This window comes from Pristiophorus japonicus, chromosome 3 (genome assembly GCF_044704955.1).
Source record: "Pristiophorus japonicus isolate sPriJap1 chromosome 3, sPriJap1.hap1, whole genome shotgun sequence".
NCBI classification, from domain to species: Eukaryota; Metazoa; Chordata; class Chondrichthyes; family Pristiophoridae; genus Pristiophorus; species Pristiophorus japonicus.
In genome coordinates, this window is record NC_091979.1 from 267,488,285 (window position 1) to 267,515,305 (window position 27,021).

The 27,021-nt window shown below is 42.2% G+C and overlaps 1 protein-coding gene across 2 annotated transcripts in view; it reads left to right on the forward strand.

The window, feature by feature from the left end:
* The window catches only part of wdr11 (WD repeat domain 11), a 126,063-nt gene that overhangs the window by 89,799 nt on the left and 9,243 nt on the right, over window positions 1-27,021 (forward strand). For both annotated transcript variants that reach the window (XM_070876672.1, XM_070876673.1), the window contains exons 15-26: window positions 570-694; window positions 1,846-1,993; window positions 5,235-5,341; window positions 5,637-5,751; window positions 6,004-6,175; window positions 12,983-13,091; window positions 13,383-13,445; window positions 14,153-14,218; window positions 17,536-17,692; window positions 19,844-19,939; window positions 21,332-21,497; window positions 24,901-24,998. In XM_070876672.1, coding sequence (XP_070732773.1) covers window positions 570-694; window positions 1,846-1,993; window positions 5,235-5,341; window positions 5,637-5,751; window positions 6,004-6,175; window positions 12,983-13,091; window positions 13,383-13,445; window positions 14,153-14,218; window positions 17,536-17,692; window positions 19,844-19,939; window positions 21,332-21,497; window positions 24,901-24,998 — 1,422 coding nt within the window. The remainder of the gene's footprint in view (window positions 1-569; window positions 695-1,845; window positions 1,994-5,234; window positions 5,342-5,636; window positions 5,752-6,003; window positions 6,176-12,982; window positions 13,092-13,382; window positions 13,446-14,152; window positions 14,219-17,535; window positions 17,693-19,843; window positions 19,940-21,331; window positions 21,498-24,900; window positions 24,999-27,021) is intronic.

Here is a 27,021-nt window from a genome sequence, read left to right on the forward strand (position 1 = left end):
GCGAAGGTGCGGCGAATGAAGGTACGGTGCCCAGGGATAGCACCGGCCTGCCCACACTGCAATATGTGATATGTGTGTGCACTAGGTCCGTGCAGCAGAGCAGGTCTCCAGTCATCCTGGTTTCAACCCTTGCCACTGGATAAAGGCCTAGCTCTGCCAAGCCCGTGTGATGGATGATGTGCACCGGTCACCACACATTAAAAAAAAATCCATGCACAGGCATCTTCCACCCCCTCAATTGGAGTTCAGGACTGGAACATCGGAGCCTTCACTGAAACATCTGTGAACTCATGTGGAAGCAAGTCATCCTCGCTCGAGGGACCGCCTCTGATGATGATGTATGGGTTTTTAAACATTCAGCAAGATTTGTATGGCCACCTTGTGTGTCGTAGTCATTGCAGAACAATGTTATAACTGGCATCTATGCCTAGATGGTGACATAAAGGGTAGAAGAGTGATTGCTGACTTTTGATAGGCTCAGTTTAATATATTGTGTGTAGAAAAAAATGAGGGATTTTCTTTGATGGGTTGCCAACACAGTGGAATTCACGACACTTCTTTATCTACAGGAATGGTCTCCTTCCCACAACCTGAAGAGTCTGCGAAGAAAGCAGCTTGCAGTTCGAGAAGCCATGGCCAGACAAACTGTTGTCTCTGACGCAGAAGCCAGTAACGTTGAGTCACCTATGATCAGGTGACTTAGAAAGGATGGCTGGGTACTGCTGGCGTTAATAGGTTTGATTTTTGCAAGGCCCTGATGGCATGGGGTGGAGTGGGTGGCAGGCAGTGGCCAGAAAATGAGGCTGCATTACCAGCATGCGTGGGCCTACTATGCCAGTATGTATAACACTGATGATCCCGCCATAACCAGATTTCTCTCTTTACTGTGAGTTTATTTGCCAGCCTGTTCTAGTCCCAGAGTGATCTCTTGCTAAGTAAGAAATGAAGGAAGAAACCATTAGTTTTGCTTCTCTCTGATTCTAGTTCACCATTTCTGCTATATTTGGTGCTAGGAATGATGGTGCCATAGTGTGCCTTTTTAAGAGATTTGGCTTTTAAGTCAATTAACGTCACCATGCATGAAAATGGTGGGAAAATTGCGGTTGGAGGCTTCCTTCAGACGAACGCCTCCGACCCGAAAAAAATTGACGAAAATATCTGCTGGCCCTGGAGTAACGTAGGATTCCGGGTCTGAGGCCTTCATTCGTTGCATGTACGTAAGTCTAGATTGGAATCAGTGGGCCTGGACCACCACTGAACATCAAATATTCTCATTGATAATGGGAGCTCTGATTTTACGAGCTCCCATTACTATAAATGAGAATACCCCCCCCTAAAACAAGAAAGACAAGACAATAATTTTTTTTTTTTAAATCCTCACATATTTAAAATTAATTGAAATTGAATGTAATTAAATGTTTTAGAAAAAATATATATTTTTTGGAATTTTTTTTAATGTGTTGTAGTAGGGTTAAAAATAAACTTACCTTAGTGGACAGGGTTTTTAATATCAGAATGATTTGATTACATTTAATTTTCTATGGCGTAAGAGTTTGAAGGACATTCGCTGGACAAGTGTTGGGCAAATAGCCCAATCTCTGCCCTGCGGCTGTCCTTCCTACGGGGATGCGTGCGCTCTGTCTAAAGAAATTTTGACAGATTGGAAAAGCCGATTCTTGCCTCATGCGCATTGCGCCCCATGAACCGGCTTTTGCGAGGCCTCGCCAAGTGTGTGCGCACATCGTACGCACCCGGTGAGGCCGCAATTTTCGGCCCCATAATTGTCAAGAAAGGTTAAGATGTATTGATTGTGAATTGAATACATCTGATATTTTAATTCTCCAGTTTGCTGCAGGAGGCAGAAAGTAAAGCTGAAATTAGCCACAATATTTCTGCACGCGAGCACTTTATATTTACTGACAACGATGGACAGGTCTTCCACCTCACTGTAGAAGGAAACTTGGTGAAGGACGGGGCCAGAATTCCTCCAGATGTAAGTTCAGGACAATGCTCGCTGTGAAATAATGGGTTTGTTTCGCATACCAGCTGAAGTTCCGTCCAATTGCACGACTTACCAAATGACTCACAAATAGAAATGACAATTAACTATCTGGTGTAATAAGAGCAGATGCAAAATTCTGTGCTGTTGCTAATAGTAGTGTCTAGATATTTTGAGTTTATCATGGATTTTAATTTACAATTTTCAATATTTAGAATCAGTGAACAGCATTAGGTGAATTTAGATGTTTATTTTTTTATAATTGAAAGAAAAGTAGAAGGTTGAGTATAAAGATACAATTGTTAAAATTCCCAACTGCTAGTTGCATTTAGGAATAAGGGATTATTGATGCAAATCATTCATCCGAAGATTATAAAGTTGGCTGTACATAGTTTGTGGAAAGACTGGGCTTGATTGACCGAATTACCTTTTCTCTTGCTTCCTAACCCCATGCTTCCTTGTGTTCTGTTATAACTGTGCTTTCCAGGCGGGCTGAGTTGTCCAGTAAGTTAGACACTGGCCTATCGCCTCAGGGACTTGAGTTCAAATCCAGCTCAGACTGTTGGGATGAGAGTTTCCTCGGCCCATGATCTGTAAAGTTCACAATATTAATCCAGTTCCTTGTGGGCATGGGATCGTGGCAAAAAGCTGACCCTAATTGATACTAAATTAGAGATTTCAGTCAAAGAATCAAAAGTTTGGTTGACGTTTGTCTGATACACGTGAAAACCCATCGCCATGTTTAAACGTCACCAAACCAGAGATTCTATTTGATTAATTTGGAGTGCATACTTTCTCCCTCACCTAACCCTAGAGCTTAGGTGCAGGTTTGCAAGGCCAAAGCTTAGGAAATCCCAAATGTGTGTAGGAGTGCCGCTGGACTTTAGACAGCAGACACAGAGCCCTGGTAAGCTTCCAGGATCAGCACTGGCTTTTGGCATTAACTGAAGCTGGGTGGGATGAATCTTAGCTCCCAGTGACTGGTCCTTCTCTCCTTCCAGTTCATTATCCATACCCTGGAGTGCTAGTGACCTTCCCTGCCTGACAGATTATTGAGTCTGCCACAGTGGAGCCACAGGGTGAATGGTGTGTGGATTGAAAAAATACTAAGATAATGTAATCAAGGCTGCTGTTCTGAAGTTGGGGTTGAAAAACACATTGGGCAGAGCGAAGCTTTTATTCATCATTTCGAGGAAAGATCTGTCCTGCAAACACTTTGTTGCAGAAACAGAAAATGTTCTTGTTGGGGAGAGCAATTGCTGAGCAATGATACCTGCAATGCTCTGTGATTGCCCTGGTGGACTGGAGTCTTTGCCTTTGTGAATATGGCTGCTGTGCTCAATTTTGTGCTGAGCTTTGCTTTTCGGTTACATTTCTTAATGCAGCTGAGTTCAACCATTCGAGTTTGGATCAGGTGATTGGGTAATTGGAAGCTTTGTTTTCAGCACTGCTTTACTTGATTTAGGATTTGTTCTCCATTCAGGCTACACTGCTAAGAACTGACTTTCCTAACAGGCAACCCCACCAAGTTCAAATAGGCAAACCCAGTGGCATAAAAATATAATTAGAAATTGAATGGACTGTAGGAGGCTGAATCACTAGGGCTTTGCGGGGCCAGTGCTCATGCCACTGACTGTATTATGAAATAAATTTTTCAGATCTCTGCTTCCTGCCTTCATTCTCGTGATAATTTCTCGTGCACGTACAGCCAATCACGTATTTTTTTGGAGCTAGGGAATTTTATTTGTGGTACTGGCCTACCACACTCAGAAGTGAAGTTCAATAACGATTTTGCTGCAAATGGTTGTCTTTATAGGCTGGATAATTGTAAAATGCTGGTCCATTCCTAGACTGTGTGGCTATAAAGTACTTCAGCATTTGTATGGTGCTATCCTATACAGTGTTGCTGTGGTTACCAATTGTTTTTCAGGCCGGAATGCTTCATTTTCTGTGTAGTTTCTTGTTTCTTTATAGTATAGTTAATTGTAAAGCACCAGCAAGTTCCCAGGATGATTTTAATGAATTGCTATTACATTTCTAAGTGCCTCCCTGTACAAAAACTCATCTGCTTACATATTGTTTTTTGACATGCAACACTTGTGTTTATATATAAATAATGTTTCATAATTGACAGACTCTTCACTGTAGAGTGTGTACTGAATTCATTTTAATGAGATTCTGCGCTTCCAGATGCAATGTACAGCATTTTTGTCAGATGTTGATGTTTCAGAGACGCAGGTGAATTTATGGCAACAACATTTTCTTCAATTTCACTTGCAGTTTGATTTGTGAATTTATGAATTAATAAATCTATAATTTTATTTTGAAATAAGAGCACCATGACAATATAACATTCCCTTTAAATGCAAACAGCACTAGATATTACTGATGAGCTACACCCTGGTATTTTTTAATGGGTCTGTCTAATACTGTCAGCACAACCGTAACTTACTGTTAACTGTTATTGCTGACGATTATTATAGGGGTGGTTTCTGTTTTTATATCGCTGCTCTGTATTCTCTGATTGATGGTGAAAATGTCAACGAGCAAAACAATGTTTCATCCAAAATAGCTTTCCCAACCTCATAACGGGAAGCTACGGAGTTGCATTAAAAAGAGCCAGTGGAGAATCACCAACTGTTGTACAATTAAAGCTGTCTGAGAGGAGACTGGGTATCCATGAATATGGTAAAAGTCCAAATGGTCTTAACTAGTTGACAAGTGCAAGGTAGCAGACCCTGTCAAAGGTCTTGGACGTGTCCAAGGCAATACAAAATTAATCACTAAATTGCTCAAGGTGCACAGCATGAGCAAGAAGATCGTCAGTGAAAGCATAATTGTGGATTAGACTTGAATAAAAGTTTCTGTCCAGATAATGAGAAATTATCTTACATGTGTGAAACAAATCGAATCTTTCAGTCCCAAAATGTCTGTTATTTAAAAATATATACGCATTATATATGCTTTAATAATGCTGTCTTTAAGCTAAAATCACACACTGCATAAATGCCACTGTAAATGTTATGGTCATAGTCTCAAGTGCATGAAGACTGATTTCTACTGAAGTTACTCAGGGTTCTATAAATTACGTAATCAAACAGAAATCATCAACTAATCTTCCATCTACAGTGTGTATGTAGTATATGCACCAGAATACAGTTTGCTGCTGTAGTACAATTTTGTTTTTCTACTTAAATGTTCAATCTGTTGAAATAGCTCTCCAAACTAATTGCAGGGAAGCATGGGCAGCATTACATGCATTGCATGGAAGGGAGACATCCTGGTACTCGGCGACGTTGATGGCAATGTGAACTTCTGGGATTTAAAAGCTAGACTTTCAAGGTAAGGGATATTAGAACTTCTGGAATGTTGCGCCTAGTAGTAAAATGTTTGACTATCCTACAGCAGTGTGATGTCTTGGCATTTTGGCCTACCAGTGTTTGCCGTCCTGATGCGAGTTCACTTCAGAGGTTTGGGTTGGGGGTCCACTTGGTTGTCAGTTTCAGCTGCATCGTTGTCTTAAAATGTGTTTGATTTTTTTTTGTTGAAAAATAACTGATGTTGAGGCTCATTATTAAAATTTTTGCTTTACGTTAGAATTTGATGGACTTACTTTGTTGCTGCATTTGTTTAATAGAGGAATTCCGACTCACCGAGGCTGGGTAAAGAAGATCCGCTTTGCTCCTGGGAAGGGAAACCTGAAGCTGTTGGTGATGTTTAATGATGGGGCTGAAGTCTGGGATACCAAGGAGGTAGTAAATATGTTGTTTAATCTTCCCTTGTCCTTTTCTTTTTATATAAGTATTTCTTATGTAGTTCTAGTTCATAACGCTTGATGTGCTGTTAGTAAATTGTCAAATTTATTATTTCATTTTTTGAAATTGTCACACTGTCCCATAAAATGCATTTGATCAAAAACACAAACTATAGAAATCAATTTAATGAAATGGCTTTAACTGCATTTAAAAAATAGAATTAATCAGTTTTGAATCTTCTGTTTCAAGGTTCAGATGGTAAGCAGCATGAGGACTGGTCGGAATGTCAACTACAAGGTTCTTGATATAGATTGGTGCAGTTCCGATAAAGTGGTTTTGGCTTCAGACGATGGCTGTATCCGGGTCCTGGAGATGGCAATGAAATCGGCAAGTTACAGAATAGATGAACAGGACTTAACAGGTGTGAATACACATCTAAATGTAAAAGCATGGTATGACTGAATATGTGTGCTGTATAGCTTCTGTAAGAACTGCTCAAATGCTGCTGAAATCATTTTTCTTTCAAAAGCATATAATTATTTTTGATATGTTTAAATATATATGAAAAGGAATGTAAATCCAGACTGGGTAGAGTGAGAGACTGTTTTGGGGAATTGACAGTTTTGCAAATTTAAAAAAAAATCCAAAATATACTTCCCTTACTCTCCTCTTCAGGTGACTTTTTAGGGTACAAAATGATTAAAAACTTTTATCAGCATTAGCTGCTATATTCTCCCTAGAAAATACCGTAGCATCTAGCGGGGGAGAATGGGAGACCTTCTGTTTCCTGATTGGAGCACCGCCCGACATGATCCCAGGTACACTTCCACAAATGGTGCACCCCTGGGATCTGTGGGCCACTACGCTCACTCAATCCTGTAGCATCTGAAAGCAACTTGTTGTGAGGGGCCTCACAACAGGAAAGTGCACATTGAGTTCAGATGCTGGCGGTAATCTATAAATTAAGCCACCGACCACAAAATCCAGGCCATAGTTTCTATTGGTAAATGGTAAAGAGCCACTCCAACTTTCCCTTCCTCACTCAGGTTCTGAAAATTATTCTTGTTATTCAACTCCTTGCTCATCTTTTTCACTCTCCCTCTTCAAATCCCATCAATCTGGCTTCGTTACCACCCAAACTAAGTCACTAGCAACATTCTTTGTTACTGTGGCCATAGTCTGTTATCTCTCATCCTACTTGGCATCTTTGCGGTTTTTGTTGTGTATAGAAGAACTCCACGAGGCTGAATACTGTGAGCTAAACTTAGTGTGACAGTCTTCTTTATTACAACTCCAAAGTGCCTAAACAACATGGCAGCCAACCCTTTTATACTGGCCCTACACGTGTGTGCAGGTGACCATTAGGACTCCAACAGTCACACCCTCTGGTGGCAAGTATTACATAGTTACATACATAACCGTTTTCAACACCGAACACGATACCAGAACACCAGGAATGTGGCCTCCTTCCTTCCTTGCCCCCTTGTATTCTGTATCTATATGTTGTGCCACTGACATTAAGCGTGGAACCAGCTTCCATATGTATGCCAACAATGCCCATCTTCAGCACCACTCCTGATCACATAGCTCTTGCTGTGCTGTCGAATAACAAGTTATGGATGAGTTAGAACTTTTACAGTTCAACATTGTCAAGACCGAAGCCATCCTGTTTGGCTTCCACCAGAAACTCTGCACCTAAGCATCTGTTCCCTCCCGTCACCCTGAGTGCCCATTCTTGACACCTAAGCTGGGCTTCAAACCTACATCCAGTCCGTCATCTGTCCCACTTCTACCTCTGAGTGCCTCCTCAACCTCACTGCTGTTGAAACTTTTGTTTGTGCCTTTGTCACCTGCAGACTCGACTTTACCAACACAATCTTCGCATTTTCATTATACTCTTTACTTGACTAACCCTGGTGGGTTTTTGTTATACAGGTTGAACCTCTCTTATCTGGGACTCCCTTATCCGGCACTACCCCCTCGTCCGGCACCATTCCTGGCTGCTGGGTGACGCATGTGCAGAACGCAGCCGGTCAAAATCCTACTCGCCAATATAATCTTTCTCCTCGATGCAGGGATTATCGGCTGCTTCCTCCTCGTCCTGCTGGAACTCCTGCAGCCACAGTCCTCGGGCCGGCCGCTCGGCCCCACAGCACTCCATCCGGGGGGGGTCAGGCCAGCGGGCCCCGTCCTCGGACCGGCTTCTCCTCTCCACAGCGCTCCCTCCAGGGGGTCGGGCCAGTGGGCCGTATCCTCTGGTCTGCTCCGGCCGCCCCGTCTCTTCAGGGCCCGCCGACAGTTCGGGGCCTGCTCGGGCTGCCAACCTCCTCTCCCACCCGCGCCCCTCAAGGCCGATCACCTCTCCTCATTCGGCACAGGCCAGGTCCCAAGGGTGCCGGATAAGGGAGGTTCAACCTGTATTTGAAAATGCAACCTGTAAACCAAGCCTCCTAACACACGTCACTTGTGTTCAGTCAGGTTAACTAGTTCGAATATAAAACCCTATCCTTTGGCAAACTGCAATGTATTTTCTATATTTCACACAGCGAAGTGCGCACCAGATGCATATATTCCTATGATATTCCATTCCAGCTGATTGAGGTCATGGTTGGTATACTAATTTCTTATGGCTCTTTCACCTCCAAGTTACAATTACCATAATGCAGCACTATAGGTGAATTACCTTCTTTAAAATTCAATTTAGGAATGCAAGAATCCAAGTAAAAGACTCATTCAGAATCACTGCCAATGTTGCTACGTGATCAGCAGAATGGATAAGGGTGTATAAGTAGTGGGATGAGATTGAAAGTGTCAGGTCACCTCCTCACCCGAATGATCAGGATAACGAAATATTCTGCAGAATTTCTGCCTTTGCGCAGAAGCAGCACAGTCGGGAGCTGGAGCATTGCGAGAGATCTGGTCGCCGTTTAACTAAATTGATATGAAACCTTGCATTGTCATTCCTGCTTCCCAAAGACTTCCTTATTAACTAAAAAGCTTACATTAACAGCCAGCTGTATCTCTTGCATCTCCCCAACTCTCTAGCTTTCCTGCTCTTATGGTTGCTCCTGATGATGATGCCACTGTTTCTGCAAGTAACTGAGCTTAATTTCCATCCTCCTTCTCCACCCTCCACCCCCTTGCCGCCCCCACCATTATCTGCTACTGGTTGATTGTGGCTGGTTGCTCCATGTATGTTCCCTATACTGCTACTGGCTTAAACTGAGGACCTGTCTGCTCTCACAAGTGGACGTAAAAGATCCCATGGCACCATTTCAAGGAGGAGCAGGGGAGTTATCCCCAGTGCCCTGACCAATATTTATCCCTCGATCAACATAATGACCAGATAATCTGGTTTTTTTGTTATCACATTGCTGTTGGTGGAAGCTTGTCGTGTTTCCTACATTACAACAGTGACTACACTATTGGAGGCCCCAACCTGCGTGAGAACACCAGCAGCAGGTCGGGGTCATAAAAGGAGCGGTGAGCGGCCTCTGGAGCAGTGTGGAGGCCCCGACCTGCGTGACAACACCAGCAGCAGGTTGGGGCCATAAAAGGAGTAGCGAGCGGCCTCTGGAGCAGCGTGGAGGTATACTACTTCAGAGAGCAGCGCGAGCTGGTGCAGGAGGGCGACGGCAGCGAAGAGTGACGTCATCAAGATCAGTGATTGGAGCATGGGCAGATACAGCAGGAGCGGCGAGGTCAGGGCGAAGGAGTAGCGAGAGATTGCAGAGTGACGTGATTGGGCCCAGGGGAGGCGCGAGTTCGAGTTCGGAGCCCAGGGGCAGCACGGGCCAGCCCACACTGCAATATGTGTGGGCACTAGGTCCGTACGGCAGAGCTGGTCTCCAGTCGACTTGGTTAATCCTTGTCACTGGACCAAGACCTAGCTCTGTCAAGCCTGTGTGGTGGCTGGTGTGCAATGGCCACCACATGTTAAAAAAAAATCCATGCACAGGCATCCTCCACCCTTGAGGATGTAGTTCGGGTCCTTCATTGAAACACCTGTGAACTCATCTTTTTTTGGCGTGGAAGCAAGTCATCCTCGTTTCGAGGGACCGCCCATAATGATGACTGACTACTCCAGGTCTCAGCTTGAGCTCTTATGCTTTGAGCTCATTGTCTTCTCTCTTCCTCATCAGTTGTGTGTAAGTTTATAGTTCAAGTACCTCGTTTGAAACTTGTGTTGTGTTTTCAGTCTACAAATTGGTGCTGTTACATTTTTCTAAAGACAAATATGTATACATCATGGAGTAATGTGCCACAGAAACTGCTGAATAATCTATATTCTCTTGCCACAGAATTTAGTTGGGCTGGTGGCAGAAATTGGTCTCGAGGGGCTACAGATTTCTGCCAATAATTGAAGGAGCTAGTGCAAGTCACTTCAGTGCATGTAATAGAGTATCATTTATAAAGGCACACTTTCCCCAAAGAGAAGTACTCAAAATAAGCACTGAGCTCAAGTAGTGTTAGCTGCAGACTATCAGAGTACTTTGAGTCTGTCAAACTGACTCATTTTATAGATACATGTTTCTATGTACTTGAAAATAATGGTTTTTAGTAAACTATTACAGCAATGTACAGAATCATAAATACATTATTTCTTGACATTCTTTGACTAAACTACACAAAAGTCATCCTTTTGATTTGAGTACTGAAGTGCTGTTGTAGTTCTGAGTGTTATTTATGTTCTTTGTAAATAATGCACAGTTGGCCATAATTATAGAAACAAATAGCAATCCCTTTATACCATTGATGAGCAGATGGATGGGTGTTAATCCTCATCATACAGTACTACATTATTTAGTTTCCCTATGTGCAGCCTGAACTCCACCTACTGATGGAACCCCACCACTACAGCAAACATCTTCTATCATCTTTCTATTCATTCCTCTCAGATTAGGTTAGAGGCAGTCACTTGTGCTCAAAGGAAGGAATTGGTTTATGCTGAAGACTTTTATTTACCTTTCAAGCACACTTGAAAGTCTCGCTCTTGTTCTCCTGTGACTCATTGGTATTTGTATGAAATTTTCGGGTTTGCAAGATATTTGTGTCAACTTAAAAAAAAAAGTTCCTCATGAATGTATATCATTATAGTGTTTTTTTTTCAAGCTGCTGGAAATAATATAATTTTATTGGGAAACATCTTGTATTCTAAATGTAAATGCTTTTTGCCATTATTCACTATCTTTAGTTATCTTCTACTTTTGATCCTTTTTTTCTTGCACTTTTGCTGTGATCAGTCCTTTTATTATAAGATCTGATGAAATAAGGTTTTTAATTAAACAGATTTTCTCACTAAACCCTAGCTCCGTCTGGTCTTCTGACCTAGACGTGACACCTGCTGTTTTCCTAACTTAGCCCAAGAGTCTCCACATCTTTTTATTTGTATTTATCGATCTGCACATGAATCGCCCCTATTTTAAAAAGGGAGACAGAAAGCAGGAATCTATAGACCAGTTTGCTTAACATCTGTTGTTGGGAAAATGCTAGAGTCTATTATTAAGGAAGCGGTAGCCGGACATTTGGAAAATCATCATGCAGTCGAGCAGAGTCAGCATGGTTTTATGAAAGAGAAATCATGTTTGACAAATTTGCTGGAGTTCTTTTAGTGTGTAATGAGTAGGGTAGATAAGGAGGAACCAGTGGATGTGGTGTATTTGGATTTCCAGAAGGCATTCGATAAGGTGCCACATAAAAGGTTACTGCACAAGATAAGAGCTCAGTGGGTTGGGTGTAATATATTAGCATGGATAGAAGATTGGCTAATTAACAGAAAACAGAGAGTCGGGATAAATGGGTCATTTTCCGGTTGGCAAACGGTAACTAGTGGGGTGTCATAGGGATTGGTGCTGGCACCTTAACTATTTACAATCTATATTAATGACTTGGATGAAGGGACCGAATGTAATGAAGCCAAGTTTGCTGATGATACAAAGATGGGTGGGAAAGCAAGTTGTAAGAGGACACAAAGAATCTGCAAAGGGATATAGACAGCCTAAGTGAGTGGGCAAACATTTGGCAGATGGAGTATAATGTGGGAAAGTGTGCGGTTATCCACTTTGACAGGAAAAATAAAAAAGCAGATTATTATTTAAATGGAAGAGATTAGAAAATACTGCAGTACAGAGGGACCTTGGGGGTCCTTGTGCATGAAACACAAAAAGTTAGTATTGAGGAAGTAATCAGGAAGGCAAATAGAATGTTGGCCTTTATTGCAAGGGGGATGGAGTATAAAAGCAGAGAAGTCCTGCTACAACTGTACAGGATATTGGTGAGGCCACACCTGGAGTACTGCGTACAGTTTTGGTCTCAAGTTTTGGTCTCCTTACTTAAGGAGGCAGTTCAGAGAAGGTTCACTTGGTTGATTCCTGAGGTAAAGGGATTGATTTATGAAGGTAGGTTGGGCCTCTACTTCTTGGAGTTTAGAAGAATGAGAGGTGATCTTATTGAAACATACAAGATACTGAGTGGGCTTGACAAGGTAGATGCAGAGAGGATGTTTCCATTTGTGGAGGAATCTCGAACTAGAAGACATAGTTTCAGAATAAGGGGCCGCCCATTTAGAACTGAGATGAGGAATTTCTTCTCTGAGGGTCATAAATCTGTGGAATTCTCTGCCCCAGAGAGCTGAGGAGGCTGGGTCATTGAATATATTTAAGGTGGAGATAGACAGATTTTTGAATGATAAGGGAGTCGAGGGTTATGGGGAGCGGACAGGGAAGTGTAGCTGAGCCCAAATCAGGTCAGCCATGAACTTATTAAATGGCGGAACAGGCTCAAGCGGCCAAATGGCCGATTCCTGCTCCTATTTCTTATGTTCTTATGCAAGTGATAGATTTAATTTTTTATTTCTCATATATTTTACTTTCCAAAATCACTTTTTTGTTTTAAAGTTCCCAATAACTTGCATGCTTACTCTACCCCCTCCTCTGAGTTCAGAGATCTTACTGCCTCAGTTAGTTAAAGGGCCAATGTCGGTACTTTCTACACTTTCTTCCTCATATTTCACAACTACATGCTGCTTTTCCAACCAGGACTCTATTCCTGTGCTCTCCCAACTTGACCAAACTCCCAGCAAAATAATCATGAATAATGCTTATGTGGATAATGGCATTGCAACTAATTGAGATCACACTGTGTAATGAGAATTATAAGTGAGGTGACTCCATGAGGAAGCTTGCTTCATGTATAAGTTAATGACTTTAATTGTGTTTTTCTTGTGTAGATCTACTTTGGTGTCCTTACCTCCTACTTCCCAGATCTTGTCTTGTATTAAAAGCTTTCCTGTTGCACCAACCATGGAATGAACAGTATTCACTGGATATTATGCAAATGTAAGTACGTACCAATCCTAACTCCATTTTTGTTTCAAAATTGGTCGCAAAATGTAACAAATGCTTAAAGGGAAATCGATATTTTGTGTGACTTGAATACATCGCTATTATCATGCTTACTAGTTTTTACTGATTACATATGAACATATTGTTAAAGCCATTAAGAGTTGGTCATTTCTCCGTACTTAATTTTATATCAATTGTATATTTATGGACAGTTATTTGTGGCACCAGCAGTTAGTGAATGGCGCATATGTTTACCCTGACCATTTTTTCTGCTATTTCCTGCAGTCATTATTCAGAAAGTGAAGAAGTAAAATGTCTTATGCTGGAGCAATTGAACTCTTTGTCAAAGTGAGTAAGAACTTAAAAAAAAAAAGAATGAGTTTCATGCCACAAAATTGAAATGGTGTATTTTGTATTATTTAACATAAAAACTTTACAGTTGTGTATGGTACTTTAGAAATCCCATTCTTTTGTGTGCATTTTACAACAATCTTAATACCATAGAGGGAGTGCAACGAAGGTTCACCAGACTGATACCTGGGATGGGGGGGGGGGGTTGTCCTATCAGGAGAGATTGAGTAGACTAGGCCTATATTCTCTAGAGTTTAGAAGAATGAGAAGTAATCTCATTGAAACATACAAAATTCTTACAGGGCTAGACAGGGTAGATGCAGGGAGGGTGTTTTCCTGGCTGGGAAGTCTAGAACCAGGGTTCACAGTCTCAGAATAAGCGGTTGGCCATTTAGGACTGAGATGAGCAGAAACTTCTTCATTCAGAGGGTGGTGAATCTTTGGAATTCTCTACCCCAGAGGACTGTGAAGGCTCAGTCTTTGAGTATATTCAAGACAGAGATTGATAGATTTTTGAATATTAAGGAAATCAAGTGATACGGGGACAGTGCAGGAAAGTGGAGTTGATGTAGAAAATCAGCCATGATCTTATAGAATGGCGGAGCAGGCTCGAGAGGCCGAATGGCCTACTTCTGCTCCTAATTCTTATGTTCTTATGTTCTGATTATGTGGTTGAATAATTATGCTATCTGTTTTCTTTACAGTGACATCCAGTATCTTCTTCTAGATCCAGAGTTCCAACTGCTGCAGAGATGCTTGCTTATAGCAAGGTAACTTGGACTGAGCTAGATTAGTTAGATCCCTGCCCTCTTCAATCCCGCCCTCCATATTTAACCATCTAAACACATGAACTTCCCCTGTTTTGTCATAACACATGGCTTCAAAACCTTCAAGGCCTCTATTATTGAAAAGGCTCTATCAGGTACTTCCCTCATATCTCCACCATGACCACCTACCCCTGGAATAAAAGACTCCTCCACACATTCACAATTGCCCTCTCCGACACCTCTTTCAACGCACTTGTCTCCAGTAGATTTCAGACAGACTTCTATTCCCACTTCTCCCCAATACAACAGCGATCTTTGAAGTCTCACATCCGTAAGCTTAAGTGAGTAGCATGTCAGTCCATTGCTGAATAAGGCGTGAGCAGCTCAATATCTACCATTGCTCAATTTCCACAGCCTACTTGTGCTATTTTATGTTAATCCTGGAGAACAGCAACAACACTAAACTCTTCTCCACTACTACCCACCTCTTTCAACCGTTGTCCTCACACACTGCCCATCTCCTTCAACCATTGTTCTCTCATAAAATATGAGGAGTTCATGGAATTTTTCATGTTTAAAACAAAAGGTGTTGGCTCTGTTAGCCCTTCCAAGATCTACCCCTTTCTCTCCCAACCCAAAATGTTCACTCTCCCTCAGAATATCTACCCATTATTCGATAGTCTCGTTTCTATTTCCTCCCCCATTGTCATTAAACTTGTTTCGTCCTTAAAGTGTCCTGCTTCCTTGACCCCCCTCCTGTCATAGCTCATTGAAAAGACCATCGGAGTGCTGAAGCTACGGTTCCGCTGCCTTGACCACTCTGGAGGAGTCCTCCAGTACTTGGCTGAGCGGGTCATCGTCGTCATCATCCTGCACAACTTGGCCATCACGAGAGCGCAGCCATTGCCACCAGGCATAGCTTTACCACCTCAGGAGGAGGACGAGGAGCAGCGACAGAGGAGTCAGCCACTCGACCGAGATTCTGCAAGGGTGGTCTGCGACCGTCTTAACAGATTTCGGTTCCAATTAATTACATCCCACTTCCCGGTTCAACAGCACATCGATTTCCCCTTCCATACCACAGCCCCAAAACTGAAATAAGAGACACCAACAAAGATGCAACATTCCAATTAAAATTTATTTGATAACATTTAACAGTATCATAAGCAACAAATATATTTAAGAATCACCCTCGTGCAATATCTTATATCCACTCTTAACACTCGGCTTAACTATTCTAGAGCTCCCCCACAGTGTGTCCCCATGGCTGCAGCAGGGCTGGTGGAAGGCTGCTGTGTGTCAGGGCCAGAGACTACAGATGGCCTTGCAGGATGCCCTCGACCAGCTCTGGGCCTGGAAGGCCCGGCTGTAGACTGCACCACCTCAGGCTGGGCTGCAGCAGTCTGGGCTAGCTGGGTGACGGGCAGCGACAAGTGCAATGGCAGAGTGGCAGGAATGTTGTCATTCTGAGAGAAGCAGGTTCCTGCTTCACTGACCCAGTGCCACTCACCCAGGGCAGTATCTCAGCACCCCCACCAATCTGCCAGAGCACAGATTGGTGGCCTGCTGCAACACTGTAGTGGACCCAGCAGTGATGTCAGCAGTAATAGCTCGCGTGGCATTCAGCTGAGACTGCATGAGAGCAGTCTGAGACTTGATGCCAGCAGTCATTGATTGCATGATAGCACTAAGACTTTGGGTTGCTTCTGCCTGTGCTGCAATGGAAGCTACCACATTGCCCATGACACACGCCATGGCGTCTGGATCTGCACAGTCTCTCTGGGAGTCCACCATCGTCTGCACTAGAAATAATGGGCTCCATGATGTGCACAGAGCTCTGTGCAATGTTGGAGGCAAACTCCTCCACGCACCTTACCACTGCTGAGAGGCTCTTGTGCACCCTTGTCATTGCACCTATCATATTGGAATGCATGGCTATCACCCTTCTTGTGAACGCCTCCCCATTAAGGTCCTCATCAGAGTCCTGTGCAGCAGATTGACACATGAACTCTCCCTCCGAGGAGCTGACTCCCGAGCTACCCTTTCCCCTTGACCTTGCTGCAGCCTGCTAGGCCCCGGTGCATCACCCAGTGTAGACCCCTTTGCTAAACTAACCTCTAAGAACCAGTCTCTGAGCTGGTGCCTGCAGGTGAGAGATGCAATGACTCAGTGCTTGGGTCCCCCTCCTCCTCTTCTCCCTCGTCAGTGTCATGGGAGGGCTCAGGTACAGGCTGCTCATCTGCTTGCTGATTATCTGAAAGCATAAATAGCACAAGACTCGCGTTAAGGTAAGGGCAGAGGGGCGAAGGCAGACAGTATCAGGAGCTGGAAAGTGATAAAGCCTTCTGGTGTGACGGGGAAATGGGATGAGAAAAGGAGAGGGATAAAGATACCATTGTTGCACTCAGCGTGGTCGACGTCTCCGCCCACCATCTGCGGACCAATGAGCCACAGCACTTGCTCCTCAAGATCAGACAGCTCCTGCAGCTGAGGTTTACCTCCACCAGTCCTCTGTTGTTCCCTCCGATTATGTACCATCTTGGCCTGCAGTCCAGCTATATATGTGGGAGATATGCCTTCTGTTGCTGAATAGCTGTGAATCTAGGCAAGGCATGAGATGAGGATGTGAGTTTGAGTAGCTCATCTATTTGGTGGATGAATGGTGGTTTGCGCAATGTACACAGAGGTTAAAAAGCTGGTAGGTAGGAGGTGTGGAAGCTTGTACTCGCCTTCATCATCCGACTGAGGTCGTTGAACTTCTTCCGGCCCTGTGTGAGGGTTCGATCGACTACAGTGCTGGCCGACACCACCTCAGCCACTTCTCTCCACGTGGTCCTGAAGAGTTATGGTAATGACCTCCTTCCAGATGCAGGGAACAGCGCATCCCTCCTTCTCTCCACTGCCCCCACCAATGCCTCTAATGTCACATCATTGAATCGCCTTGCCCTCTCTCTTCCAGCAGGATTTGCAGCAGCCATCCCAGAAGGTTGTTGCACGAGCTCACAGCTCTCTCTCAAATGCAGCACTGCTGAAAATGAGCAGGTGCAGTTAGATATAACCTCCCCTTTAAGAGCTTGAATCAGCCAGTGTGAAGGATTGAAGGATGATCGCTGAATACAGGTCATCTGAAATTGGATAGCGCTCTGGTATCAGCGCCCCACTGAGCTCATTAACACCTCACTGACCGCCCGCTTCCTTCCTGGGGCGCTAAAGCCCAAACCGGGCACTATCGAATTGCGTCCGCATAGTGTCTCCTTGTTAAAGCTCTTCAGTACTGTTGATATACTCCTAATGACGCCACTGCTTTTTTTCTCTTGTAGACTTTTTGGTGATGAGTCAGAACTACAGTTCTGGACTGTTGCTGCTCATTATTTGTACAGCTTCTCCAAAGGAAAAGAGCTTGTTACACCAAATACAGTTCAAGAGAATCCCCTGGATATTTGCTATGACATACTCTGTGAAAATTCCTACTTCCAGGTAATGCAAATTGCAGCTAATAAACACTGTTGTACTTTCTCCTTCCTGTGACGCATGAGTGACGTCAATGCCCAGCAGACTACACATCCTCTAGTTGGTCATTCCCTTTATAGATATGTCTTAAAAATGATCCTGGACCCCAGCCCATGTCGATTTGTTCTGTTTCTGGCCAGTCTATAAAAAGCTCATCTTTATGGTGATAAGCTAGGAACAGTGGCGATCCAAAGAAATTTAGGGGTGCATATACACAGATCACTAAAATGTAGTAGTCAAGTACAAAAAATAGTCAAAAAGGCCTATGGAATATTAGTCTTCATAACTAAGGGGCTAGACTATAATGGGGAGGAAGTTTTGCTACAGCTATACAAAGCCCTGGTTAGACCTCATCTGGAGTACTGTGAGCAGTTCTGGGCACCACACTCTAGAAGGAGTGCAGTGCAGATTCACCAGAATGTTACCAGGTCTCCAAGGGTTAGATTATGTGCAGAGAGTACATAAACTAGGCTTGTATTCCCTGGACTATACATGGTTAGGTGATTTTATTGAGAGTTTTAGGATTTAGAAAGGAATTAATAGGGTAGATAGAAAAAAATCTTTTTTGGCTCGTGTTGCGGGGGGAGAGGGGGTGTCTAGGACTAGGAGACATGACCTTATAATCCGAGCCTGGCCATTCAGGAAATAAGTTAGGAAACACTCACTCAAAGGATGATAAAAGTGTGGAATACTTTCCCACAAAAAGCAGTACATGCCAGTTCAATCATTTTTAAATTTGAGACCAGTAGATTTTTGCTAGACAAGGGTATAAAAGGATATGGAGCCAAGGCAGGTGGCTGGAATTAAGACACGGATCAGCCATGATCTCATTGAATGGCGGAACAGGCTCGAGGGGCTGAATCGCCTACTCCTGTTCCTATATTCCTTTATCTCCATTCCAATACTCGTGTATCTGATGTTTTTATTCTTGGATTCAGCCTAATTAAACATTTGTTTGATTTTTCAGTATTATTAACAGTACAAATTATAAGACTAGTGATGATTTGGAAGTAAGCAAAGGAAATATGCTTTTAATCGTTAACATGTTTTATACAATCTGATTTCACAATAAAAGTTTTAGATTTGCAGGAACTGGGCTGAAAGTAAAATGGAAAATATGTAACAAGGTGCTTAAACTGAAATCTGTAACTCACCGATAATGAGAATAAATGGTTGTGATGCAGTAAAATATATAACCTATTGAACAAATGGTTGCAGTGCCCCATAGTGCAGACTGCAGGAATTACATCAACATGATTGATCATTCCCATGTTGTTCCTGTGCATCAAAAGCAAACGGTTCGGATATTTTGGTTACAATTGATACCACAGGTGAAATAATTAAATTGTAGAACTGATTTTCAAAGTAACGTTATTTAATACTAAAGAAAATGGGGCACTGCAATTATTGCCATTTAAAACACCAATGCCCAGGAAAAGTGGACATTTTATCTCTTTATCTGACTCGTTTCTTGTTTTGGATATCCTTAAACTTGTGTTTGCAGTGCAGCTGAAATGTGACATTATTAGCAGCTTTAAAGTCATTGCAACATGAAGTATATCTTGATTTTGTTTTCATTTTTTGAATTTTTCTTTACTTTTTCTGCTTAAACTGGCTTAGAGGACCATTTGAAGGTGTGAATTAACACAAATTAGAAATGCTATAACTTCCGGAGTGAAAAGCTATCTTATATTAATTAATCGCCATGCTGCACATGAGCTCAGTAAATTTCCCAAGTTAGTTCTCGCAGATATTTGTTGCAGTTTCAAACAAATGTATTAAGAAAAATTAGAAAAAGTGATTCTGAAGGTTTTCATGAATCTTTGTAGTTGAATTTTAAAAGGAGCATCAATAGAAAAACAACCTGTTTATAGTACGGTTATATTGTAATGAGATACAATAAAGTGACTCGAGCATCCTGTATAATAAAATCATTTATTTTATGCCCCATTTTTCTTTCATTTATGTAAATGATCCAAACATATCCTGTTTTGAGAATATTCTGCATCTTACAAAAGTTTTTTTTTCTCGGCAATATCCGATGTTTTTCATAAATGGCTATATTGTGATCAGTTTTCATCTATCTGCAGGTTTAAAAATGTTTTTTTTTATTTATAGAGATTGCAGATTGAGCGAGTTAACCTGCAAGAGGCAAAAAGAACAACATATGATCACACAAGGAAATGTGCAGACCAGTTGCTTTTATTAGGCCAGGTAAGAAATCCACATCCTCCTCGACCATCAATAAACTGCTAAATGTCTAACTTCTGTTTGCAAGTTAAAATATTAATGTTTAAATTACGGGAATTAGGTTTGTAAAGAGAATCGGAATAAAATAGATTGGAATTTGTACTTGCAGCCTTGTGTGTTGTACAATACTGGGAGAATCTCTTGGTGTTGCTGACAGTCACTTGGGGGGCAGTTTTATTACAAATGGGGTGTTATCAACAAAGTTTGGCAGAAACTAAGTGTGGCACTTACAGTAGATCATAGAAATTTACAATGGAAGACGGTCATTTTGGCCCTTCATGTCCGCGCTGACCAAAAACGAGCTATCCAGCCTAATCCCACTTTCTAGCTCTTGATCCGTAGCCCTATAGGTTCCGGTACTACAAGTGCACATCCATGTACTCTTTAAATGTGGTGAGGGTTCCTGCCTCTACCACCCTTTCAGGCAGTGACTTCCAGACCCCCATAACCCTCTGGATGAAGAAATTTCCCCTCTAATCACCTCTAAACCTCCTACCAATTACTTTAAATCTATGCCCCCTGGTTGTTGACTTCTCTGCTAAGGGAAATAGGTCCTTCCTATCAACTCTTATCTAAGCCCCTCATAATTTTATACACCTCAATACGGTCTCCCCACAGCCTCCTCTGTTCCCAGCCTATCCAATCTGTCCTCATAGCTAAAATTCTCCAGTGCAGCAACATCCTCCTAAATCTTCTCTGTACCCTCTCCAGTGCAATCACATCTTTCCTGTGATGTGGTGACCAGACTGCAGGCAGTACTCCATCTGTGGCCTAATTAGTGTTTTATACAGTTCAAGCATAACCTCCCTGCTCTTGTATTCTATGCCTCGGCTAATAAACGATGAAACGTTTTGTCGGAATGAAGGGTCATCGACCCGAAACATTAACTCTGCTGCCTCTTCACAGATGCTGCCTGACCTGTTGAGATTTCCAGCATTTTCTGTTTTTGTTACTTTTAATACATAGATGTACATGAGTCAAAGAACTGTGAAACTCTAATCAATGTTTTAAAATGCTCAAGTCCTTAATATATATTTTCTCTGCTATAGTTGCCTGATTAGAAGTTTTTGTTGGTGGGAGGGGTGAAATGGATATAAACCAGCAGCAATGCTGTTGGAAAACAAGCTCTGAGCTCAAACCACATCAAATGATACGGGCATAAAAGATGTACTAAATTCAAAACGCTTTGATCATCCTTGCTGATTGATTCTGTTAAGGTCAATCAGCAATACCACTTCTGGTATTAAGATAGCTTCTCTACAGATACAGGAAATAGCTGTATTGGTAAAAAAAAGGTATATATGCTCTTTGAATTGTGCTGACTGACCTTATTATGTCACTGTTTATGTTTGACAGACGGACAGGGCAGTGCAGCTGCTACTGGAAACAAGTGCAGAGAATCCAAGCTATTACTGTGACTCCCTGAAAGCTTGTCTAGTTACTACCATTACTTCTTCGGGTCCTTCCCAGAGCACCATAAAACTGGTAGCTACTAACATGATAGCAAATGGAAAGCTAGCAGGTAATCTTCTATCTGTGAGGTAAATTCAAGCAGGTACATTATGGCTTACTTAAAATTCTACAAGTGCGCTTTTCACACATAGCAGTCTCCAGAGTAGCTTTGATACTGTTGGCATTCGTTGTGGAGATTTAAATTGGAATGCCAATACTGTGGAACATTTTCAGTGGCCCTAGAGAACGAGTTATTTAGAAAAGCAAAGAAAACTATCCAGGTTTGCAGTCCTTTCCCAGTCAATGCAATGCGTGGCAGCTGATGATAAATCCAAGGTAGATCAAAACATCTCAAAAGAAATTGAACTTCAAAACAGTTAAAACCTAGAGATCCTAGAGGGGTCTCTGCATACCAAAAACTACTTATACTGGATATTCATGTGAGTGTTGAAAATATTTTCACAGGCAGCAACAAACCTATCTGCTTGTCATATTTGGTAGTCTGTCTAAAAAGTTTAGTAATCTAAATTAAATGTTAAAACTTCAACTAATAGATAATGGGAAATTATCAGAACTTTTTCTACTTCTCCATTTCAGGACATAGTCTGACTCAGATTTTACAACTACACAATTTAAAAGTGCAATTGAATAACAAATATTCAAAAATGTATTTAATTCTTTGGCACTGCGAGTACCATTTGCATTTACCTTGTCTCAACACGCTCAAATTTTATGTTTTTCAAATCATCAGCCAGGCACCTGTCTTCTGAAAATATAGAAATGTGTTCTATATTTATATTCCCACTAATGCCATTCTCCGTCAAGCTTCAGATAGACACCGATCTGGCAAATCCAACAGCACCTCATAAACTCCATTGGCCATCTGCTGCAATTTTGTGACTCACCCGTGGGGTTTTTTTGGTTCCTGAATCTAAAAACTACTGTTGCATCACCCTTCACACTTCTAAGTCTCCTATTAGTTTCTGGCTTGTACTCAATTAAGGTTCAATGTAAAAATAGAAAAATAGCATCAGATAAGATGCTAAACTGGAAAACAGACGAGCTACAGTGAGATAAGAGATCTGGCTCAAATTAAGGCAGAAAAGTTAACAAACGGGTCGACAACAATATAAAAAAGACTTGCATTTATATAACGCCTTTCACGACCTCAGAACATCCCAAAGCACTTTACAGCCAAATAAGTACTTTTGAAGTGTAGTCACTGTTGTAAGGTAGGAAATGTGGCCGCCAATTTGCGCACAACAAACTCCCACAAACAGCAGTGTGATAATGACCAGATCATTTGTTTTAGTGATGTTAATTGAGGGATAAATATTAGCCAGGACACTAAATTGGGATACTGTATCAGAATATCTCCAAATGTGAGCTGCAGAGAGTATAAAACAAATATGTTACCATACAATGAGAAGAGAGTGCATTAAATAGAATTCTATGGATAAACAGATTAAAACTAAACAAAGCAAAAAGGACATACAACGTTCAGACTAACAATACTACAAATAATCATGAGGAATATAGAAAGTGTAGTGGGGAGGTGAAAAGGAAGATTAGAAGTGCTGAAATGTTGTATAAAGCAATGATTAGGCTAGAGTTAGAACACTCTGTAGTTTTGGGTTCTCCTGGGAGTGGGAAGGAGGAGGAAGGGGACGTGTTTGAACTGAGTGAATCTGAAATTTTACATTTTGAGGGGGAAAAAAAATTCTTAAAACATAAGTCTATGGTTAGAATCAGTTCTGTGCATATCTTTTTTGGGACCTGCCAAATGTCACATTGCCAACATGCGGTACCATTTGGAAAACAAAGTTCTGCACATGCAGAGTATTCTGTATCTCACACTTTGAATTCAAATAATATTAAAGCACCTGCTAAAGCTTTAATGGCTGGCAGAAAGGAGAGTTTTATTCCAATAGTCAAGCCTGGTTGCACCCAAGTCCAAGAGGTGCAAGGGAAGTATACTGAACTTATGAACCCAGGTTCATCTTCCATTGCACTCTACTATCCCGCTGCCTCCCCCAATCTGCCAATATTAGGCTTCTTACCATACTTCCTACTAATCACAAAGCTGTGGTGCCTGAAATTCAAGGCAAAACCTCTTCAGCCGTTTTACAACATTTGAAGACGTCCATATATATTTCATTTATCGGAACATTAGTTATTTATTTACAAGAATACTCTGCTCCTGTGAAAGCAGTCTAAGTATCTCAAGTCTCTCCTAGCTATAGTTTCTCCATCCCTGGCATAATTCTGGTGAATCTAAGCGATATGCTCTCTATAGCTTCAATGTCGTTTCTATAATGCAGAGGCAGATTAATGCACAAGCCTATGAGGCCCCAGCCAAATATGGGATGCTTGCTAGAGGCCCCGTGTAAATAGGGGGCCTCTAGTAAAACTCACCAGTGCAGAGCTGGATAAAAATATTCTAGTATTTAAAAAATACTGGCCCAGAAATTGCAGTCGGAGGCTTCCTGGGGCGGATGCCTCCGATCGCAAACATTTTTTCGAAAGTACCTGGTGGTCCCGGAGGATTTAACTCTTCGGCTCCGAGGCCTAGATGCGCAGCCCAGTGCAGAGGTCCACACATCCCAGAAGCGTAGGCGCATCACTAGGATCATGTGGGCCTGGACCACCAATGAACATGGAATATTCTCATTGATAGTAATGGTGAGTTCCGTTTGTATGGAGCTCCCATTATTTTGAATGGGAATACCCCCAAAACACAAACACAATACATTAAAAAAAACCTCACATATTTAAAATTCATTGAAATTGAATATATTTTTTTGAATTTAAAAAAAAAATGTTTTAATAGGGTTAAAAATAAATTTACCTTAATGGACAGGGTTTTTAATATAAATTAATTTTTCTATCTTTTAAAACTCTTACGCTGGTAAAAGCAGGCCTTGCGTTTACCAACTTAAGAGTTTTAAGGATGTTCGCTGGGCAGGAGTTGGGCAAGTTGCCCAACTCCCTGCCTGCGGAGGCCCTTTACTTTCGTATGCGTTGGATCTGTCAAGAGAAATTTTGACAGATCGCAAGTTTCGGGTTTAGGTGCATGTGCTTTGCGCGCCTAAACCCGGAACTAGTGGGGCCTCTTCGGACGCGTGCACACGTCGTACGTACCCGGAGAGGCCGCAATATATGGCCCATTGTCAGTAGGGGGGCGAAGTAGAGTTGACCGATTCGTTACAATATAACTACTGACACTTGCTGTTGCTGGGGGTGCGGAGGGCTCTTAATGCTCTTGGTGTCCGGGACGCCAGGGATTCTTAATCTGGTTTTGCCTTAAAGGGTTCATGCTTAATCTCCGTACCTGATTATGGAAAAAAAAATTTTTTAACAATATCTATTTGAATTGTTCATACCTGTAAAGATTTACTGATATACTCATGCTGTACATCTGATTTGGTGTTTTCATTTACTTTCAGTATTTTTATTTTGTGTTATCCTTGCAGAAGGAGTCCAGCTGCTTTGTCTCATAGATAAAGCTGTGGATGCTTGTCGATACTTGCAGACGTATGGAGAGTGGAATCGAGCTGCATGGCTTGCAAAGGTAACAATTCATAATTCATTTTAGACACAACAGAGCAAATATTGATTCAATAATCTGTCTTTTCTGTCTCTCCTCATCCTGCTGACCCCTCTGCTGCCTTCAACATCCTTGGCCATCACTCCAGCATCTCTCCTCTGCATTTCACCTCCGTGGGACTGCTGTTGCCTAGTTCTATTCATACGTAGAAACATAGAAAATAGGTGCAGGAGTAGGCCATTCGGCCCTTCGAGCCACCAATCAATAAGATCATGGCTGATCATTTACCTCAGTACCCCTTTCCTGCTTTCTCTCCAAACCCCTTGATCCCTTTAGCCGTAAGGGCCATATCTAACTCCCTCTTGAATATATCCAATGAACTGGCATCAACAACTGAGCAGCTGGGACACATTTTTTACACACCAAGATTAATCGACATGGAGAGTTTGCTGTCAGTGAAGAAAGACCAAAGTGCCGTTTGCCCCTCTCTCTGTGGCCCTGAAGGACTGCGTCCAGGCTGAAGTTCTGTTTCCCCCCCCCCCCCCCCCGTAAGATTCTTCCCCCCCAGATTGTCCTTTCTCAGCTCCAGCCAGGTGATGCTAAACACACAGGCACTGCATTCCCTTCAATGCCTTCTCCTCCCCTCTGCTTGCACGATCACCTGAGATGTATATCAAGGGTCCATCTTTGGTCCCCTCCTCTTCACAACTTGTATGCTTTCCCTTGGTGATATCATCTAAAGCATGGGGTTATCTTCCACATTGTTCTACCTGTCCACCTCCTCCTTCGAGCCAACTCTCCAACTGCTTTTCCTCCAGTTTCATGTCAACAAAACTGAAGCCATATTGTTTGGTTCTTGCCAATGCCTAAATGCCTTGGCCTTGACTTCATCAACCTCCCTTGCTGCCACCTCAAGCTGAGTCACAAGTTGCAAAACCTTGAGCTCAGCTTCATTCCCCACATCTCCTTTATTAAGCTTGCTTTCTTCCCCCTCTGCAACAGCACCTACCTCCACCCCTACGTCACTGCCAAAGCCCTAGACTATGCCTTCATCACCTCAAAGCTTGACTTTGCTTGCACGTTTTGTCCGGACACTCGGCCTCAATCCTAATTAGTATTAGTAAAAAAAAAAGTAGTACCAGAGAAATTAATGGGACTGAAAGCTGGTAAATCCCCACATCCTAGGGTTTTGAAAGAGGTCGCTATAGAGATAGTGGATGCTTTTTAGCATTTTCCCTGCGACTGGTCTGTAATTCCCCGTTTTCTCTCTGCCTCCTTTCTTAACTAGCGAGGTTACATTAGCTACCTTCCAAAATTCCATAGATTCTAGAACGGTTCCCGCAGATTGCTGATGATGGGTGGGAATGTAAGTTGTAAGGGGGATGCAAAGAGGCTTCAAGGTAATATAGACAAGCTAAGAGAATGGGCAAGAACATGGCAAGTGGAATATAAAGATGTGGAGAAATGTGAAATTATCCACTTTGGTTGGAAAAATAGAACAGCATGGCTGATCTTCCACCTCAACACTTTCCACTTGTCCTCATATCCTTCGATTCCCTTAATATTCAAAAATCTATCGATCTCTGTCTTGAATATACTCAAAGACTGAGCCTCCACAGCCCTCTGGGGTAGAGAATTCCAAAGATTCACCACCCTCTGAGTAAAGAGGTTTCTCCTCATCTCAGTTCTAAATGGCTGATCCCTTATTCTGAGACTGTGACCCCTAGTTCTAGACTCCCCAGCCAGAGGAAACATCCTCCCTGCATCTACCCTGTCTAGCCCTGTAAGAATTTTGTATGTTTCAATGAAATCACCCCTCATTTGTCTGAACTCTAAAGAATATAGGCCTAGTCTGCTCAATTTCTTCTCAAAATTCTTCTCAAAACCTTCCTATTTGAGTGTGCCACCCTAATCCATTTCCTTTCTCCCTGTCTGCTCCTGCTTGCATTCAGTGCTTCTTGTCGGCTAAACTGTAAAGTGATCTGAGATGTCTTCCTATTCTTGAGTACTGTTCAAATAATAGGAATAAATACTGGAATTGACTTGA